Source organism: Orycteropus afer, unplaced genomic scaffold (genome assembly GCF_000298275.1).
Source record: "Orycteropus afer afer isolate SDZICR_OR568_19922 unplaced genomic scaffold, OryAfe1.0 scaffold00124, whole genome shotgun sequence".
NCBI lineage: Eukaryota > Metazoa > Chordata > Mammalia > Tubulidentata > Orycteropodidae > Orycteropus > Orycteropus afer.
The window spans coordinates 1614743-1636645 of NW_006921711.1; the positions used below are offsets into that span (position 1 = coordinate 1614743).

General features: G+C 35.0%; 1 protein-coding gene across 1 annotated transcript in view; it reads right to left on the reverse strand.

The window, feature by feature from the left end:
• The window catches only part of LRPPRC (leucine rich pentatricopeptide repeat containing), a 146186-nt gene that overhangs the window by 50440 nt on the left and 73843 nt on the right, over positions 1-21903 (reverse strand). Inside the window, exons 21-25 of the mRNA XM_007944418.1 lie at positions 21560-21690; positions 20791-20876; positions 19196-19403; positions 10747-10871; positions 9928-10034 (exon numbers count right to left, since the gene is read on the reverse strand). Of these exons, the coding sequence (XP_007942609.1) occupies positions 9928-10034; positions 10747-10871; positions 19196-19403; positions 20791-20876; positions 21560-21690 (657 nt within the window). The remainder of the gene's footprint in view (positions 1-9927; positions 10035-10746; positions 10872-19195; positions 19404-20790; positions 20877-21559; positions 21691-21903) is intronic.

Consider the following 21903-nt stretch of genomic DNA (forward strand, 5'->3'; position numbering starts at 1 on the left):
AACAACAACTGACCATTAACACACATGATGATATAACCAAGAAACCAAGCCAGCTATGGAAGTATCCAAAGTAAATAAGCCTACAAGATTATAAACAGGGAACCAGAGACATCAATTGACAAATGAGGACAACTACAAACCAAAAAGAGAAAAAACTGTGTTGATACAGAACTTCTAGATGGTCAGGAAGTCAAGACAATTACAAGATAGAATGGACTGTTCTAAATTTGCAAACTATGAATCACAGGGTTACCTCAAAGAAAAATGATTAACCTTCACACCAAGAAAGAGGACCAGCATAAATATTCAGCAAATACTAAAACAACAGCAATGAAGGAAGTGATAACATGATTCATAAACAAACTGAGCTCAGCACAGAAAATTATATGGAACAAAGAAACCGACCCATGAAAAAACACGTAACAAAAATGACAGCAACAAATTCATATTTGCTGATAATTACATACCTGGCAAGGGACTTATCTCTAAGATTTATAGTGGAAGAGTGGATGACCAAACTATGGTACATACACATAATGGAATGCTATGCAGTACTAAAGAATAATGTAGAGTCTGCAAAACATCGCATAATATGGATGAACTTGGAGGACATTATGCTGAGTAAAGCAAGTCAATCACAGAAGGACAAATATAGTTTTAGTTCATTGTTGTGGAGGGTCAAGGAAAGGTTTATATATGGAAGGAAACTTTCTTTGTTGGTTGCCAGGGGTGGGAGGGGAGAGAACAGTGCAAAAACAATGCATTGACCCATGTCACTTTAGTTTTGTGAATTTTACTGTACATAAATTATATTTCAATAAAATGTATTAAAAAAAAGGAAGAAAAAAAATATGAATGAATTATTCAAATGTTGTTTTGCTACTTTACTTACATAATCTGCAACATTCCCTTCCTGGGAGGTTAATGAAGTACCTTAAAAGGTACTCCACTTAGGAAGTTTGAACACTGTGACAATGTCAATACTACCCACAGCAATCTATACATTCAATGCAATCCCAATCCAAATCCCATCAGCATCCTTTATGGACACAGAAAAACAAATCACTAATTTTATATGGAAAAAGACTTTGAATAAGCAAAGCATTATTGAAGAACAACAGCAAAGTAGGAGGTCTCACACTCCCAGATCTCAAAACGTACTATACAGCAATAGTAGTTAAAACAGCCTGGTATTGGTACAACAACAGACATATAGACCAGCGGAACAGAACTAAGAACCCAGAAATAGATCCATCAATCTACGGTCAGCTGATTTTTGACAAAGAGCTGAAGACCATTAAATGGGCAAGAGGTGGTCTCTTCAACAAATGGTGCTGCCAAAACTGGTATCTGTTTGGAGAAAAAGGAAACAAGATCTGTACCTCACACCATAAACAAAAACTAACTCCAGATGGATCAAATACTTAAATGTAAACCTAAAACTATAAAGTTTCTCAAGGAAAAACTAGGTGCAAATTTAGGGGCCCTAATTTATGCCATGGGAGCTCTGGTAGCATAGTGCCTAAGGCACATGACTGCTAACCAGAAGGCTGGAGGTTCAAACTCACCAGCCACTCCTCAGAAGGAAGGCTGGGCAATCTACTTCTGTAGTGATACCGCCTCAGAAACCCAAGGAGGGGTCGCTGTGACTTGGGTCCAACTCGACAGCGCATAACAACAACAACAACAATTTATCGCATAAATAGACTGTCAAGCATAACCAAAAATGCACAAACAGCTAAAGATAAACTAGATTGATGGGATTTGCTCAAAATTAAATTTTTATGTGCTTCAAAAGACTTCTCCAAAAGGAAAACCTACAAATCGGGAAAAATTATTCAGCAATGACATATCTGACAAGGGACTTATCTCTCAAATTTATAGAAAACACCAAAACCTTAACAGCAAAAAGATAACAATCTGTAATAGTTAGAGCTGTGTGTCAACTTGGCTGGACCACAATTCTGTGTGGTTTGAACTGTTGATGGGATCAGATAACTATGTTCTGAATGGCCAATCTGTTGAAAGGGAGTTTCCCTAGGGGTGTGGCCTGCTTCCAGTATATCCAAGGACATCCTGGGAAGAGAGACATTCTTCTGTGGATCGGGATTCTGTTGTGCTGCCTACAATTGTCCGTGAGTGAACAGTCCACCATTTGGCCTAGAGACTGTGGATGTATCATTCGTTGAAATCAACAGCCTGTGTACTGCCTGCCAGCTTTGAGGTTGCAAGATCCAGGAAAAGCCTCCAGCTTGACGTTTGATCCAGGAACTTTGGACTTGCCAGCTTCTATAAGCGTGTGAGACATTTTCCTAAGATAAATTTCTCTCTATATATACATATATATAAGATTTACTGGCTTTTGTTTCTCTAGAGAACCCAGTGTTAACACACAATCTAATTGAGAAATGGGCAGAAGACATGAATAGACCCTTCACCAAAGAGGATATTCAGGTGGCTAGCAAAAACATGAAGACATGCTTACGATCATTAGCCATCAGAGGGATGTAAATCAAAACAACGAGATACCATCTCACCCCAGCACTAATGTCAAAGTGCAAAAAAACAAAAAATAACAAATGCTGGCAATGATGTAGAGAGATTGGGACTCTCATACACTGCTTCGTGGGACTATAATATGATACAACCACTATGGAAAGCAGTATGGTGACTGCTTAGAAAGCTGGATTAGAAATAGCATTTGACCCAGCAATCCCATTACTAGGTACATATCCTAAGGAAGTGAAAACCAGGACAAGAACAGATATATGTACACCAATGTTCATTGCAGCACTATTTACAACAGCAACAACCTAAGTGCCCATCAACAGAAGAATGGATAACCAAACTATGGTACATATACACAATAGAGTAGCATGCAACCCTAAAGAATAGTGTAGAATCTGCAAACCACTACATACCAGGATTTGGAGGACATTACGCTGAGTGAAATAATTCTATCAGAGAAGTACAAATATTGTATTAGTGCATTATAGGAAAAAGTCAAGGAAAAGTTTAGATATGGAAGGAAACTTTCTTTGTTGGTTACCAGTGTTGGGAGGGGAGGGGAGCAAACACTGCAAAAAAAGAAAAAAAAAAATCCATTGACCCATGTTACTTTAGTTTTGTGTATTTCACTGTACATAAATTATAGTTCAATAAAATATATTAAAAAAAATAAGGTACTCCACTAAAAAAATTAAGTCAACTTTTTGCTTACAGAGAAATATCATCTCATTTTTGTTGGACTAGACCTGAGGAGACCTGGGTTTTAGTTCAATCTCTGCTACTATGAACCATAAATGAGGTCTTCTCATTAATAAAGACATAAAAAGTTTTGTCTATGTATCAGGGACAAGAAATACATTTAACCCACTTCTGAGAAATAACTCTAAGTAAATGATCTAATGACTAAATATATCTATACGTAAAGATATGATTATTATTTATTCTCAAAAGAGAAAATAAATTTTAGTTTATTTATAGAATGGAATGATGTAACAAATAAAAATAATGCCCAGAAGAGTCCTTGATTACATGTGGAGAAATAGAGAGGCAGTGCTGCAGAATAAAGAAAAAGTATTAAGTTATGATTCATTTCAATTATATATAAAAGAAATATACACTGAATAAAAGGAAGAAAAACCCACAAAGAGTTTAATAATTAAGTGGGTAATGATATTAATAATAGGTCTTTACACATGGCATAAAACAACATGCAAGTTTCACTTACACAGGGGAAAAAATCAGATTGCGCACCACAACTGGTGAGATAATATACTTCACAAACTGTATTTATCTGATATTCTTATCTAGGTTTATAAAAAGGCGCTTTGGTGGCACAGTGGTTAATGCATTCACCTGTGAATCAAAAGGGAGCTCTGGTAGCATAGTGGCTAAGGCACTTGACTGCTAACCAGAAAGCTGGTGGTTCAAACCCACCAGCCACTCCTCGGAAGGAAGATGGGCAATCTACTTCTGTAGTGATACTGCCTCGGAAACCCAAGGAGGGGTCGCTATGGGTCGGATCTGACTCGACGGCACATAACAACAACAACAAGCTACTCCATGGGAGAAAGATGGGGCAGTCTGCTTCCTAAAGATTTGAAAACCCTATGGGGCACGGCAGTTCTACGACATCCTAAAGGGTTGCTATGAGTCAGAACTGGCCCAATGGCAGTGGGTTTGATTTGAAAGTTTGTAAATACAAGAATTTGTGAACCTGTCTTCAATGATACATCTCATATGACAATGGGGCATAAGAAGAACACTGTAAGTAACCAGGAATGGGTAGCCTGCAGGATAAACTGCAGAAGAAACAAAGGGTTGTGTTCAAACACTGGTAAGAACGTCACACAGAAGTTTAAAAATGTGGTCTTATTAGTGTTATCTGGTAAGAATTCTAAAAGATGGAGCTTTTCTTCTGCCCAGATTGCTCTTATTTCTACTCATGTGACTGGCTCCTGATTTATTCTTTAGTTCTCACTCCAAACATTATTTTCTGAGAAAGACCTAGTCTGAAATAGGTCCTTTCCCTTAAGGAATTAGGACATTTTATAGATTCTTATTTTAAAGTCTATATGGGAGCTCAGGTAGCATAGTGCCTAAGGCATTTGACTGCTAACCAGAAGGCTAGTGATTCAAATCCATCAAACACTCCTCGGAAAGAAGATGGGGCAATCTACTTCCGTAGTGATACTGCCTTGGAAACCCAAGGAGGGGTTGCTATGAGTCAGGTCCGACTCGACGGCACATAACAACAACAACAACATCACCAACTAGACTGTAAGAGTCATGATCGATAATTAAAGGAACGGGAAGGAGACAAGAAGGAATGGTTAAACTGTGAAGCCTCTCAAATGCTATCCATCACCTTAGTTAAAGTGTTTTATTAAGAAGTTTCAAATGAAATATGCCAATGTAAACTACAGGGACTCTTGGTGGGAGAAACTACATCAGATCTAAGTGAGAGCTTAGCTTATCTCTGTTAATTCACCCTTGTTTCAGCAGCAGTGCTGTCAAGTAGATTCTAACTCATGATGAATGTGTTAGAGTAGAACTGTGCTCCATAGGATTTTCAGTGGCTGATTTTTTAGAAGTTGTTTGCAATTACACTGCCAAAAGAGTAAGAAGAGAAGATTGGGAAAAAAAATACTTGGCAACAACATATCTGACAAGGGGCTTATCTCTCAAATTTATAGAAAACTCCAATACCTCAACAACAAAAAGATAAACAATCTAATTAAAATATGGGCAGAAGACATGAATAGGCACTTCACCAAAGAGGATATTCAGGCAGCCAACAAACACATGAAGAAATGTTCACAATCATTAGCCATCAGAGAGATGCAAATCAAAACAATGAGATACCATCTTACCCCAGCACTAATGGCAAAGTTCAACAAGACAGAAAATAACAAATGTTAGCAATGATGTGGAGAGATTGGGACTCTTATACACTGCTTGGTAGGCCTGTAAAATGATACAACAACTGTGGAAAGCAGTATGGTGATTCTTTAAAAAGCTGGAATTAGAAATACCATTTCACCCAGCAATCCCATTACTAGGTATATATCCTAACGAAGTGACAGCCAAGACAAGAACAGATGCATGCACACCCATGTTCATCGCAGCACTATTTACAATAGCAAAAAATTGGAAACAACCTAGGTGCCTGTTCTGGTTACCTAGTCCTGCTCTGAAAGAAATATACCACAAATGGGATGGCCTTTAACAAACAGTTTATTCTTACAATTTAGAAGCTTTAAGTCCAAGTTCAAAGTGCCAGGCTCTAGGGGCTGGGTGAAAGCCCCTCAACCTTGGGGTCCAGCTCTGCCTCCTGCTCCCATCCCCCTGGAGCTAGAGGCATTTCTTCACTCAGACAGCTGCTGGCTGCTGAGGCTGAGAAGACCCAAGGTTGACTAGTAAAAAGGCACAGTCCCGATGTTCCAAACCACATGGCAGACCATTAATTTAAGTCCATTTTAAGTCCCAAGGTCGGCAGAGCATGGCAGGCTGCTGAACAACAACACAGCTACATGCAGGGTCTAAGAGTGCCATAGGCTAGAGACCATTCCCCAAGGCTTCTGCTTATATACAGGAAGCAGATCATATTCCCTAAGGCAGCTTACTCAGCTGCTCACAGTAGATTCCACCATGGAGTTGATTACCAGTCTAATCATTGGGAATACTACATCCAGCTGCCCAGCCACTCACCCAGGCCCAGCCAAGCTGACACAAAAACATAACCACCACAGTGCCCATCAACAGAAGAACGGATAACCAAACTATGGTACATACACACAATGGAATACTATGCAACACTAAAGAATAATGTAGAATCTGCAAAATACCACATAACATGGATGAACGTGGAGGACATTATGATGAGTGAAATAAGTCAATCACAGAAGGACAAATATAGTATTAGTTCATTATTGTAAAAAGTCAAGGAAAGGTTTATATATGAAAGGAAACATTCTTTGTTGGTTATCAGGGGTGTGCAGGAACAGTAAAAAAAAAAAAAAATTGACCCATGTCACTCTTGTTTTGTGTATTTCACTGTACATCAATTATATTTCAATAAAAAAAGTTGATCTCCAGGCTTTTCTTCCAAGGCATCTCTGGGTGGATTCAAGCCTCTAAACCTTTTGGTTAGCAGCCAGGCACGTTAACCATCCGTACCAACCAAAGAAGCAAAAAACCTATTTGTTGCTGTGGAGTGAATTCAGTTTCATGGAGACTCCATGTGTTACAGAATAGAACTGCTCCATAGGGTTTTCTTGGCTGTAATCTTTACGGTAGCAGATCGCTAGTCCTTTTTTCTGTGGTGCTGCTGACTATATTAGAACTAACAATCTTTAGGTTAGTCATTGAGCGCAAACCATTTGTGCTGCCCAGAGCCTTCTGCTAAGGTCCCTATACTTTAATTATTAAGTATCATTCGAGATGACCAAGAAAAGTGACTTGAAAACCACCCCCCAACCACTATCCTAATTCAGATCCTCCTTAAATATCACTGCTTCAGACCCCCTTTAATCTATATCAATCCTTCTGCTAGATACATTTATTTTCAATACTGTTCAGAGCTCCCTGTTTTCTGAATTAACTTCAACTTACTTATTCTAATACTGAAGGTTCTCTAAGATCTGGAAACAATCTATTCTTGCAAAATACTTCTCACAAATCCTACACCTCCAGACAAATGAACTGCTTACAGATTTTCCTTCTGTTTACTTCTTTTTTTATGGTATTCCCTCTACCTGTAGTGTACTTCTCAACCCCATCAAAGTCTTCAATGTTACAATACTACTATATCTATCAAACCCTACCTCATGCCCCCCATTTCCTCTAGAAAGTATGACTTAATTTCCTACACTAGGAATAAGTTTCACTCGAGTGTTCAGTACTATTTATACCTTTTAAAATACAGTAAACACTTCTCAGTCTTATATAATGGTTATCTTTACATATTAGTCTAATGCTCAAAGAGCTTCACATTAGCTCCTTCAGGGTTTGATCTCAGTGTGATTCATTTTCTCCTTCTTTTGGAAGAATATGACATTTCTTCTGATTGTAAGACTATATGCTCATTACCGAAAACTCAAAAAAACACAGATAAGTTTGAAGAAAATAAATACCAGGTGTAATTCCACCTCCCACAAATCCATATATAGAAATAAAATATAAAATTATATTAAATGTATTACATATGATACATAATATATGTAAAAGAACTCAACAACTCATTTTTAAAACAAAACAGAGCATACAATGAATCCTGCCTCAACCTTTCTTCATTTAATGCATTTTTATGACTGGTCCACCTTGTTATCTCCCATAGTACATCAAATGTAAAGCTCTGTTGTATATTTAGTTTTGGAAATTCAACTGTAGAGAGTCAATATCTACTGATAAGACATTCTTGCTTTTTTGGTGAATGACAAAAATGTTCCTCAGTACTTATTATTTCCTACTTTACTAATTTTCATTACTCTTTATATTGTTAATAATCATTAAAAATTCTAAGAGAGAACTCCCAGGTTTTGAATTTTAATGGTGAAAAAAGCAACTTCCCACCTAAAGAATACATCTTTAATTCATTTCCAGTTAACCATAAAATGTGCATCAGTAGATTCTCAGAGCATTTCAGGCTTTGCTGTTCTACCCAGGCTACTACAGGAGTTCTGTAATAGTTACTCTTTACCCTGTACCCAATACTGCACACACCTACTACGAAAACTCCATGGCATCAGCAGACAGTCACTCCTCAAAGAATACCCTCAATGGACACTGGCAAAGCTCTAAAGTAATTTAAGAGGCAGTCTTTTCTTATCAATTCATGTACAAATGTGTACCTTATGCTACGCTTAATTCATACTGTGAATTAGGTAGGGAAGTTAAAGAATACAATACAATTCATACCTTTAAGAAGAAAAAAGAATTATATTTATTGATCACCTACTATAACACAGGAAACATGCAAGCTGCTTTACATATATAGTATGTGACTAAACCTAAAAGACAGGTATTCTGTTCCCCTTTGTACATGAGGAAGTGGAAACTTAGAAAGGTTTAATAGCTTATCCATTATCACATAAGCAAGTAAATGGTAAAAGGAGAACTGACTCAGGTGCCTTTGGCTCTTTCTACTATGCCTTGCTTATTACATAAAGCGAGGCAAATGAATTCTTCCTGTAGAATCTATCACCGCTATTATTTGAAAACCTGAGCTTCACTTCTATCTGAGAAGTGCCTCCTATCACTGATACCATGCATACAGAACAAAACTCTAAAATCAGATGGCTCCTCTCATTTTCAGAAGCACTCTACATACTTAGTGCAAGAGTTTTGCAGAAAACACAAATGAACTGCTTAAGCTACAGAAGCAGCTGTTCAACATAAGTATATTCCACTGCCTTGACAAGTGGGTGGATTGAGCCCTAAGACAGAAAGAGAAGAAAGTTCTGAATTAACTTCACAGTCCTCCTTTCTCATACTAGACTTTTCTTTGAAAAACATACTAGACTTTTGTTTGAAAAACAGCCAGAGAAACAATAATAATCCTCTGGGTTTACGTTTACATTTTAAATTTCTTTGTAAGCAGTCATCAGTATACAAATAGAGGTGCCAAATACCACCTTTGTGTTCTATCCCCCACAGGTGATTTTGGATAGAGTAAAGACAAAGTGTGATCTGAGAGAAACATGGTTATTGATGTATATAAGTCAACAATTTTAATCACATGAAATCATTTTTCTTAAGCCAACAGGTAAATCTTCTGTCAAATGTTTTGTTTTCTTAGTGGACATAGAATTATAGTTGCTCTTTGACTTATCAATTTCAGTAAGCAAAATTTCAATCAAGCTTAGATAAAATATACTAATCCTAAATAGGCCAGGTTTGTCACCTACCACTTTCCATAAGCTGCTTACCATAGTTTAAAAAAAAAAGAAGAAGAAATTTTAAATTAAATGCCAAACAGTTGCAGACAGCACCTGTTTGGCTGATTAACTTGTAGACAAGCATTACACATAAATCTGAGCATGGTCTGCAGCAAATTAAATTCTACTGCTTTTAAGAACAAAGAATTCCTAAGCAAAGAGGATTAGCAACTTTACACCCAGGAATGCCAGTTTAATTTAATTGTTCCAGAATCCAAGATTCAATATGCAAATATCATTTTGATATATAACAGTGAATTTAACAAAGTCAGGAAACAAATTCAATATACAACCAGACTGCATTTTCTGAACTATAATTATATATAAGAAAGAAGCTGGCCAAGTTCTTTTTCTTCCCTCTATTGGGATTGAATGCTATTAACATGAATCAGAACAAGTGTAATTAAAGGTTAAATTTTAAAAGTGTATTCTAATTAAGAGTCTAAACAGCTGTACAATTACAATACAGTAGTTAAAATCATACCTCAATGATCTTCTTGGCCTCTTTGTAATTTCCTGTTTGTAGGAAGGCAAAGAAGAGATCATAGAGCATTGTCATTTCACCTTGTTCTTGGCTTACAAAGTCCATTGCTAGAGAAGAAAGAGGAAAATATTAGAAGGGAAAAATACATACAAGCATGATACGACATGCAGTTCTGGGCATATATACATCTTAAAAACAAGTATGTTGGAGGACATTATGCTGAGTGAAATAAGTCAATCACAGAAGGACAAATATTGTATGAGTCCATTATTGTAAAAAAGTCAAGGAAAGACTTACTCAGGGAAGGAAAGTCACTTTGTTGGTTACCAGGGACAGGATGGAAGGGGAGGGAATATTTCAGACTAGTTGGGGGTCACATGTTGATTTGGGTGAGGGGTGGGGTGGTATGGAAATAAGTAAAATGAAAACAAGTACTTAGAATAACTTAAAAATTATAGCTGTATCAACCAATCTTCTGCCACAGCCCTTTGCTAAAAGGACACATTTTTTGGCAGTAAGTGCCTTAAGAGAGAACTAGTGGGGCTAAGTGTAAAAGAATCCCCATAAAGGAAGTTCACCAAAAAGTAGAGCACAAAATCAAAAGAGGAGCAGCTTTTCAAAATGTGGTTATTAAAATAAAAAACATTTACATTACTGAAAATCCACCTGATTTTTTTTCCTTTTCAATTCAGAAGTGTGACTGAGTGTCTCTGGATGTGTTTGCCTTCCTGCTAAATTTTCTCTTCACAGTAATGCAGTAAGATTAAATAAGCAAGAAGGAAAGAGTAACTATAGTTAAGAAATTAGAAAGTAACTAACCTTTCTGAATTAGATCGGTCTTGCCTTTCTCTATCAGTTTGCATAAGACATCATGAATCCTTGGTAGTATTTTATACTTCTCATAGCAGTCAATGGAGGCTTCAAGAGCAGCAGGTAAGTCATCCCTTAGAAACATTAATAATTAACGATGAATAAAATCTAATTCCATTCAGACTCTCACTAATGGTTTTGGGAGATTAAAATGTACACAACTGAGTTCTATTTAAGGTAGAAAAATCACAAAGCCAAAATGGAAAAATTTATGAGACATAATCCTCATATCTGGTAGCATAGTGGCTAAGGCACTTGACTGCTAACCAGAAGGCTGGCGGTTCAAACCCACCAGCCACTCCTCAGAAGGAAGGATGGGCAATCTACTTCCGTAGTGATACTGCCTCGGAAACCCAAGGAGGGGTCGCTATGAGTCGGGTCTGACTTAATGGCACATAACAACAACAGCAACAAAATCCTCATATATAAACAATGTTCATAATACAGACTTAATTAGCAGTTCCCTGTTTTCCCTGCTTCATATTTTATAATTTAGTTTGCTTTATGGCACTTTAAAAAAAAATCTAAATAGATGAAGGCATACTCTGAATTTAAGTAAAATCTGATTTTACGTAAAAAGGTGCTGTAATTGCATCCTTTCTAAAAGCAAGAACCATTGTCAAGTATCTTTTCCAACTATTTATATACCTTCATAGCCCTCAACAATTTCAGATTATGGAAACTTTAATAAATTTACATTAATAGATATCAATGAATTGTCAATCACTTTTTAGCTTTGTCATCATATTTTTGGATATGGCCAGCTTTGAGATAAACGGAATAACCTCAGGATTTATATATATCAGGAACTTACTGTTGCTAAAACTAGAATATTTTTGTAGGACAGTAAATTCTAAGAGACCTTTAATTTTTAAAAAATTATTTTAAAAAGTTCTTTCCACTTATAAAGACAAGACTTCTCATAAAGACAAGTGATTAGCTAAAATTAAGTTTTTTAAATTAAGTCAGAATTTCTTTAAAAAGTATGCAAATATATTCTTATGGGTCCTTGAAAAGAACCTTTTTTTTTTTCCTTTAAAAGGAAAACATCATGTATAAGAAATACTGCTACAAAACATAGGACCCTTGGAAGAGTTTTAGGGATTATATGATACAAATATACAGGCCAATCACCTTTATTTTTAAACAGATGGGGAAACTGAGGCATCGACAGATTGACTGATTTGCCTAAGGGTCCTAAGTAAACAAAAGCAGGCACTGGAACCAGGACCCGCAACTTCCCACTTTTAAGTTCAGCACATGTAATTAGACATTATACTCTATCAAGAGCACTGCTGTTTGTTTAATCTAATAAAGTAGTGGTATTTGGAGTAAGAAATTAAAGAGTTTTGAAGAGTATGAAACATATAAACATGAAGATGGTTAGAGACAAGAACCAAAATACAACTTCACACTCCCAACAGTTTTCAAAAGAAAAGCCTTATTTCCCTGTTAAAGCCCTAACATTTTTGTCCATTATACAAATGTTATGTTGCCCTAGATTGAATTACTATTTTATCTAGATTAAGATTTTAAGCTGTACTCAAAAGTAAAATAAAATGAAGAAGTGTTAATTTTATTGCAATAATACTGACACAGTGAAAATGAGCCTATCCTGACGGATCTCTACCTTAGCCCCTTACTAAGCCCTGTTTACAGTGCATCTTCCGGCACCCCACAGAGTCATTTCAATTTTTGTCATTTGGGGTGAAGACTAAATTACAGGTTAATTTCAAAACCGCAAGTAGATGTTGCAGGCTAGATTACTGTCATACAAGAGAAATGCTACAGTAGCTACCACATATGATACAAAGCTTTATATAATCAGTATTTTCCTGCGCTTCAAACACAAGTTCAGTTATTGCCTTTCTACAATTCCATTTAACAGAAAACTACTAAAACGTTTTTAACAGTAAAACTAACACATACAAGCTGTTTTTTTTTTTTTTTTAAACTGACAAGATTTGCTTTTTCAGATCAATTCTCAAACTAGAATAGTATTGCCCCAATTGTATTTCCCCTACATTAGGTCAAGGCTATCAATAAATGCATGAATAATTGTTGTGTCAATCAAAGAGACATGTTAACAGTCTTGGTCTCCAAATACATGGTTCTGAAGATTATATGTGCTCAGAACAACAACAGAAAAGACAAGAATAACAAAATCGAAACAATTCATGTATTTGTTAAGTCATTTTAAGAACAACTGTTACTCCTTTTAAATTGCCAACAAATTAATTAGAAATCTATAATGGAACACTTCACACGAATGTAGTGAAGACACAAATAAACTAAATGACCAGTTTTTTCAATCCCTATTATCTACATTGTGACTTGTGTTTGTTTTTACCACTTTAAAGAGATAAAATATTACATTTCTCACACATAATTTGAAGTCTTCATTAATCTATACTATTAAAGTTTAAAGATTTGGGTGATAAACTCAAACCAAACCCAACTGCCATCAAGTCAATCCTGACTCACAGTGACCTCATCTTTCTCCCAAGGAGTGGTCAGTGGGTTTGAACTGCCAACCTTTTGCTTAGCAGTCAAATGGTTTAACCACTGCATTACCAGAGTTCCTTGATTTGGGTGCTAGAAAAGAAAACTATGAATAAAATACTATCTGAAATTCACACTGCATAGGTGGATAGCAATATCCTCATGATTTCTGGATTTCCATTCCAAATGATTAAGTGCACAGCTTGGATGTAGCCAGGTAACATACTTCTTTCTAGAAGTGGTGACTAGAAGCTGCTTGTCACAATGGCTGAACTCAAAAGACCTTTGGGTTCCTTCCCAGTTCTAATATGGTGAGGTTCTATGAATTTGTGCTATTAGGTATGTCTAACTCAAATATGTTTGGCACCAGTAGAGAAAATCATCAATGAGTTGGAAAAGGAGAATAAATAGTGAAACTTTTATTAGCCAGGATGAAATCAGTAAGAGCAGCAAAATATCAGAGGGGAAAGGTGGGAACTGGTTTATTCCCATAATGTAAGACACTACGTTACCAATGAATGCATTTCTGGCTTCTGTGACCTAATGTGATTCTGTGATCTCCTTCATACACTTTAAAACACTAACACTGATTAAAAACCCCACTCTAAAATAACAATAATCCTCTGAAGAAATCTTGTTATGACACTAATTCTGGATTCCAAACTTTGACTGCATGCTTATTTCAGTATATATGCATAGTGTCTATCCATCTAGAGCTAACTAAAGTTTTATACACACAAATGAATCACAAATTTTAAAAAGTCCATTCCTTAAAAAAATTAGTCACTGTGCTTTCACAAACTTCAAATACGACTGAAACATACTACTATTTCTTAAAATATCACTGTGTTATTTTCAATGACCAGACTCCAAAAGATATTTCACGTAATATATAAAATAACCTGTATGAATAAAACTATACATACTAATAAAAATTAAGCATTTATTTTAAAAAGTATTATTTTGATAAAAACTAACTTAATGTAAGCTCTATCAAACTTCTATGAACCTATGAAATAAAGGCAAAACAGTGTAAACATGACCTGTAATTCTAAATTTTAAGAATTTAGAATAAATTCCATTTATTAACTCAAAAGTTATCACTTGGCTCATATCAAAAATCAAGAATCTACAGTTCATATTTTAAGGGAACATCACCATATATAAAACTGTAAAAACGGTAATATTTCATTATGTGAAAGAACATCCAAAAAGTCAAGCTTGAAGCTCATATGGCCAATCTAATGCTACTTCTTGTTTTAGTCTTATCATGAAACTAAAGCACACTATAAAGTCAAAGACAGAAACACAAACCCTAGGTTAAGACGTAAGCTTACTGGACATACGTTCATATGATGCATCAACCATCATGAAAAATACCTACATAAAGGTATAAGGAAACAAAGCACTCCTAACTCAAACACAATCCTCAATATATATAAATGTAAAAATCACCAACATGTATCATATGATCTTGAACTATTAAAACAAGAATGACCAGTGACAAATTATCTATTCACTTATCAGAAGCTTTAAACTCAGTCTCCTTACTTAAAGTAACTTACTTTCCAATCCAAAAACAATGACAACAAAAAAAGATGACAAATATTAATTTTTAATTGGGATACAGTGCTTCAAATTATGCACAAAGTGTTAGTGGAGTAGCAATTTACCTAAAAGGCTTACTGACTGAAAAGCTCTCAAATTTCAAATCACTAGAGGGAAAAAAAATAGGGGGGGGGGGTCGGGACTTAGGAAGAAAAGTTTAAAACAAGGAGGGGGTATAAAACAATCACAATAATTTAAAAAAACCCTCAACACCCTAAAAACAAACTATTCTATAAATCTTAAGCAGATGTTCAGTATGGGGTGAAATCAATTCAGGAGAAACCATCATCTTCACAAAAATTATTGTTAAGAAAACCAGCCCTTGAAAGAGCTAAATGTTTTTTTCTGTTCATCATCTATAAATGAGGAATCTTCAAGGAGACTGGTGTTGCAATTACAACTAATCCTCCCCAAAAAATTAACTGTGTTGAAGGCTTTGTAATTTCCCTAGGTACAATTTAGCTGTCACTTACTTTAAAATTTACTCAAACATGCGTTCCGAACAGCACTAACTTCACATGTCAAGTGCTTTCCAGCCAATTGAGTCTAAACTGGAAGTCGGTGTTAAACAACTGAATGATTAGACAAGATAGCTCATTTCCCTGCTCTTTTGTTCAGAATAAAATGCCACATTTACATTATCAGGCTCAACAGGATTTTCTGACAGAGGGAGGAAAAAACCCTACTGAACACTGCCCGTACTAAGCACATGAAGCCTGTCATTTACCAATCATCCTTCAAAAAGCAATAGCCATGAATGTAACTTAATTACGACCCAATGATCCTTGACGAAAAATCATCTTATCACTGTCCTTTCCCCCTAGGGCAAATGAACCACTTTTGTCCTTTGGCACTGATGATGCTAAATTCTTAATTGCAATAATGGAGTAAAAGAGCCAAACCTCCTTAATGTCCTTTCAGTACATAGAGTTTTACTCCAGAAGGCAAGCATGCCCACAAATAATAAAAGTATCTAGTACAAATGACGATGGTAAAATTGAAGGGGGTGTGTGTGTATGAGAGAGACAGAACAGCCAACTTTTTTTTTTAAATACAATTATTTCCCATTTATATAACACATTCAAGTGTTAACAGTGAATTTTAAAACTTATATTGTGACAGGTTCACCTTATAGACACTGTGATCTTTATGAGGAACTCAAGATTAACTTAGCAAGAGTTAGCACATGTGCGTTTCATTTATGTGCACTATGTGCATATAGATTACAGCACCAACCAGCACAGCAAAAATCCTTCATGAGAAGCAAAAATTAAAGCTGCTTTGATCATTTGCACCAACATAATCCAGTTAAATAGCTTAAGATATTTTTCATATGCAATGAAACCAAAATGGATCAGCTATAAAACAAGTAAACCTGAAACTGCATCACACAAATTTTTATGCTTTTAAATCTAAAGGCCCAGATTTTATTAATTTCACTTGTTTCTTTTCTTATAAAGTCTAGTCCAAAGCTCTTTTAATCTACTTTAAAGCATTTTTTTCCCCTTAATATGGAGGATCCATGTCATCTCCCTGAATCAGGCATGATTTCAATAAAAATAAATAAATTTGAAAATGGAAGTTACAAATAAAAATGTTCAAAATAACGTTCATTTGGACTACAGTTAGACACATTGCTTAGAAAACAACCTAATATAAATGAAAGACATTATTTTGTTAGACTCTGAATATTTTTCTGCTCAATGAAAGTATTATCTAAACATACAGAAGCAGAATTAGTTTACCAATTTCTTTAAAATTTTGTAAACCTGTTAATGATTTGGACCTCCCTTGGCAAAGTAATAAAAACAAAATGCATCATTTTTTGTCCCCACAAAGATTTTTACACTGCACAAGTGACACAAACTGACACAGTACTAATTTCCCCTGTGCTTTACTGTACACAGGAAAAGTCAGTTCAAAATCAAGACCTAGTAGATCTTTAAGATTACCTTTCTAAAGTAACTCAATCTATGGATTTGTTTTAGAATTACAATAATACACCAATATATATGTGGTATCCTTTTTAGAGTCTTTTGCAATGACATTCAAAAAAAGATGCTCACGTTTGAATGAAAGGATGAAGATTTTTTATCACATTCTGAAATGTTTTTATAATTTTATCTCAAGTTTGAATAAAGAAAGATCATTTCCCAGATGAGCTCATACCTGCTGAGGTCAATTTACATGGTATGACTAAAGATTAAGCATATTTAATCAAATACATGTGGACTTTTTGGCAGGGTAGTCAATCCCACTACTTGTCATGATTCTGAAATCATTAGGTATCTCTATTCATTTGGGAAGAATGGATAAAGTTTCAAATCCATTTTTTCCCTCCAACACTTCTCTGACTAGAAGTGCAACTACTGTTTCCTGCAATTTTATCAATATGAAATTTACTTTATTTCCACTTTATTATTCTTGTAATAATAAATGAACAGTCAACAACATCTTTATTATTATAAATGAAAGAGGAAAGATCTTGCTATGGCAGAAGTCTCTGAAAAGCAAAGATAGCCAAAAAAATGAAATAAAATAAACCTAGGCAATAAAAATAATTTTTATAGGTATCTGAAAGTAGTAAGAAACTATAAAGCAAAAGATAATGAGTTAAATTTCTTTAGCCTAATTAAGGACAGCCAAATTTTACTGAGATGCACAAATATCTGATCTACTATAAAGTTCACTGGGAGGCACAGAACAGCCAACTCATTTTACATTGCCCTAGAGCAAATGAACTGTTCCCATTTTTACTTGGGTAAGCTTGGTTCATGAGCCCCATCTGCAGACCTCTTTAGGAAAACTTTTATGTCTCCTCTGTCTTCAAAGTATTTCTATTTGTAAGCTATCTTTGTACCAAGGCCCAGTTTTCATTGTTAATTATTTTATTTTTGCCCAGTAGTGGAGGAGGGCCTAATTCTTCTGGGCACTGGGCCCACTTCTTTCAAATCCCTATACAGAGCTCCAGATGCAATTTGCAGAGATGGGTCTTTTAAACAATCAAAAAAAGTCTACTAGGAAGCATATTAATTATAGGATTTCTATATAAAGTTGGCTGTGAATATGAGAACCCAATAACACAGTAATTGTTTGAATCACTGTTTCTTTAAAAGGATATAATGCTGAGTTTGTGGAGGTTAAGATTTGGCCAATATCTAACCTGGTAACTGTTTTATGATTGAATGGCAAAAGTAGTATTCTATAAACATGGATGTACATGTATACGCGTGTAATTATACATACATTTCTTAACACAGAGCTAGTAAAAGAGATGTTTCTTGTATTTTTCCATTCGATATTACATCATATTCAATTAATTATCGTTGTTGTTGTTGTTAGGTGCCATCAAGTCGATTCTGACTCACAGGGAGCCTATGTACAACACAACAAAACAGTGACAGAAAAACTATCTGAAATTTGAGAAGAATAAGACAATTGTTAGGCTATATCTGCTATTTTTCTCCTGACACTGGTAGGCAAACATCCATATTAAAACAAGAAAATTCCATTCACAAAACAAGCAGATCACAAAACTGCATTAAGCCAGGGAAAAGAAAACTAAAAGATAGGGGCTAGAAAATTAAACACACTCAACACAGAGAAAGAAAAACAAACCCAAAAGGAAAAGAAGGTAATAAATTATGCTTAATCAACTTACTAAAATCTTGTTCTCATTACAACAGAGTAAACTAATTTTGATTTATATTGCAAATAATACCTTAAACTGGATACCCACTTGGGCACTGGGGATAAAAAAATTTTCAAACTCAGTAAATCTTGCCCTTTTTCTCAAAAGAACTTATTTTTTTTCTCTACAATGCAGAGACTTCTTCTAGTTATTAAACCTAGAATAACTGCATTGACATATGCAATTAAAATAAAACATCACATACAGAAAAGGAGCACTGAAGTGATGCTTCTACTTTATTACCAAAATAGTCACGATACATAACCAAAAGATCCAGAGCGCCTTCTTTCTTAAATGTATTAATCATTAGCACTTGTAAGGCTCAAAGCTGGGAAAACCTAGACTCAATTTCATGTAGTATCATCACACGCCCTTCAAAAAATCATCATAGTTCATTCCATTGGGAAGTAAGCCATAGCACCACAGGGCTACCGGTGATTTTAAAGGTCATCTAGTCCACATAAATCCTCTCATTTGGTGGCAAATCATCTCCAAAGGCTTCTCCACATCACCACAGTGTATTTACAAAGCATAATCACAAGATTAGATTCATCCTATTAATGCCAACATTTAAGTTTCAAAATTCAATTAACTTACTTTTCCAGATAGAGAGTGACCAATGGGGAACTTATGGTGGTGGATGGGTTTGCTAACCCTAGAGTCACGATGGCTTCATGCAACTGTTTTACTGTTTCAACTTCACCTCTTAAAGCTGCACCATTTAGGATGTGGAAAAAGGACAACACTGTTGCATCTTTGATAAGAACATCCTTCTCTTTCATCTCCTTTAGAATGTTAATAGCATCTACAATGAAGTAACACAAAAGACCCTTAGGTAATTTCATGTAGGGAAAACAAACTGCTATTAAAACAGCATTTCAAGCCCAGCAGGAATGTAAATTCTAGTGTATAATGCTGATTTCAAGTTAATTACTACTTACATTTCTAAACGAGACTACAATTATAAATCCACAATAGCATGGTTTTATCATTTCCCTGCAACTTTGACTACAAATTATAGATAGGGACTGTGTGCCCACTCTGCACCACATAACCCTGTACAAGCTGCCCTTATAGCTGTAAGATCCTCCTAAATGGATGCTTTTATCGTTCAGTGCTAACATCTGCTAAATCACACCATTGTTTCTTCAGCAGATGGCTTGTCAGGAGGCCAGATAATAAAGATGTGTTTACACTGTATATACAGCCAGACTAATGGTCTGATACCGATAGGGCCTGTTTGCTATGTCGATACTAATTAGCCAAGCAGAGCCAATGAAAGCTTTCCAAAAGACTGCATGTTAATACATTAGGTTCATTAAGCTTCATTAGGAAGGCAGAAACAAACATTTTAGGATATGGAATAAGTGCATTTTTATAATGTTGTTCTTAATTATTGCACAAACAAAATGTTTTGACCGTGTTACAGAAAAAGTGATTTAAAATAAGCAGGCTAATCCTTATAGTTTTCTGTAGAAAGGCTTCCTAGGGGGTTGAAAAAAAATCAGTATTTAAATAAAATATTTGCTCTATGTATTTTTTTTTTTTTTTAACTATACTAAAATTAAAACCAGCTTATCAGGGAATAAAAGGAAGAGAAGGCTAAAAAGGAAGTTTCAAAATAAAGCATAATCAAAAAGTTAAGAAATAAGCAAATATAAAAATTTATCATCAAGTGTAATTAATTATGAGGCTTAACATTATCATAACAAAATGAAAATCAGACTGCAAATAAGCTATGCTTTTTCCACAAATTTCTAAATTTAAAAAAAATTATTAAATACTAGGACTACTTCAACATTCAGATTCTTATAGATAAGGTTATGTTTACAGGTTTTATGTTCAGCCTTCAGACCTTAAGCAAAAACAAAGCCATTAGTCCAGGCACATATGAAAACTGTGCCATAAGTCATGATCTTCAAACTCAATCCAAACAGCAATGCTAATAAAAACTAACTGCAGAAATGCAAAAAGCACTGAGCTGTGCAAATGTAAATGACAAGCTTGCCAATCCATTAAAACTAATGGCCTACACTGTCCATGCAGCTCTGGTTGGATTCACATGCAAATTTGTATGCAAAGTGTTCAAGCACTTTGCAGGACATGATATACCATTAGTATCAATTCACATATTATTCCAGTGGCAAGATATTGGCATCACATATTTCTTTCCTTTATATGCTGAGGCTTACCTTGGAGCCTGCCATGCTTTCCCAGTACTTTTACGAGGTCTACGTACTTTCTGGTGTCAAGGACAGCAGATGAATCTAAACGGTCACTAAAATTTAAAGCCAAATTTATGTTCTGTTAAAAGGCAATTAAAAAAATGACTGCGATACCCATTTTATCACTTTTCAAACTCATCAGAAGGGTGCATTTAACACTGGCCCCTACACTTCAGTTAAGATTTATTTTTGAAGTCTTACACAAATTCACATATATAAGTTATATATATTCAAAGTGACAAAAGTAAGACTCTACGAACAACACTACATATATACTATTTCCTCCATTTGCAAACAATACTAATGAAGAACCTCTTTGGCTTCATAACACTCTAGATAATTCTAATTTCATCATGAACACGGAAATCCCAAAAAGATTTATTTTTTATTTGATAAGTCTATCAAGATAGGTAACTATCTTGAATTTTGTTCACACTATAATGTAGAAAGGAGAATGTTTAACAAACCTTGTAAAACAGTCACCATCTCTACTGATATGATACACACTTGGCTTTAAAAACAGAAATGTCTTATCATTCTTAAAGAGATCTTGCTGAAAACGAGCCATAATTAATTAAAGAGCCTCACTTCTTGAAATTTCAAAAACAATGAGAACAAAGGAATTTTTAAAAAATACATTATATAAGAAAGTAATATTCAATCTATTTGATCCATCAAGGGCTGTGTATCACCCACCATAGATCTTTAAGACTTGTCTCAGTGCCAGGGTACTCACAATTCTTGTTTCAGGTTCAATGCATCCTCTGCATTATCATGTCGACAGCACAAATTTATTAAAGCTGCATAGCCACCGACAACCATGTCCGATTCATACTTTGCTTTCATTTCAAGGGCTTTCTGCATATTCTGAAATGAAGAATAGAAGCCAAAAGGAAGGAATAAATTAATACAAAGGTAAAAATAACAAATTTCTAGTTTTAACATTCAGAGTTTAGAAAATGTTAATAGTACTTTAAAAATAAATAGTTCCACGTTCTCAATTGATCTTGCTCCTCAGTATTTTTAATCACTTTTTTTTAAAAAAAGCAACTCAGATGTACATGTGGAGTTTAAAATTTT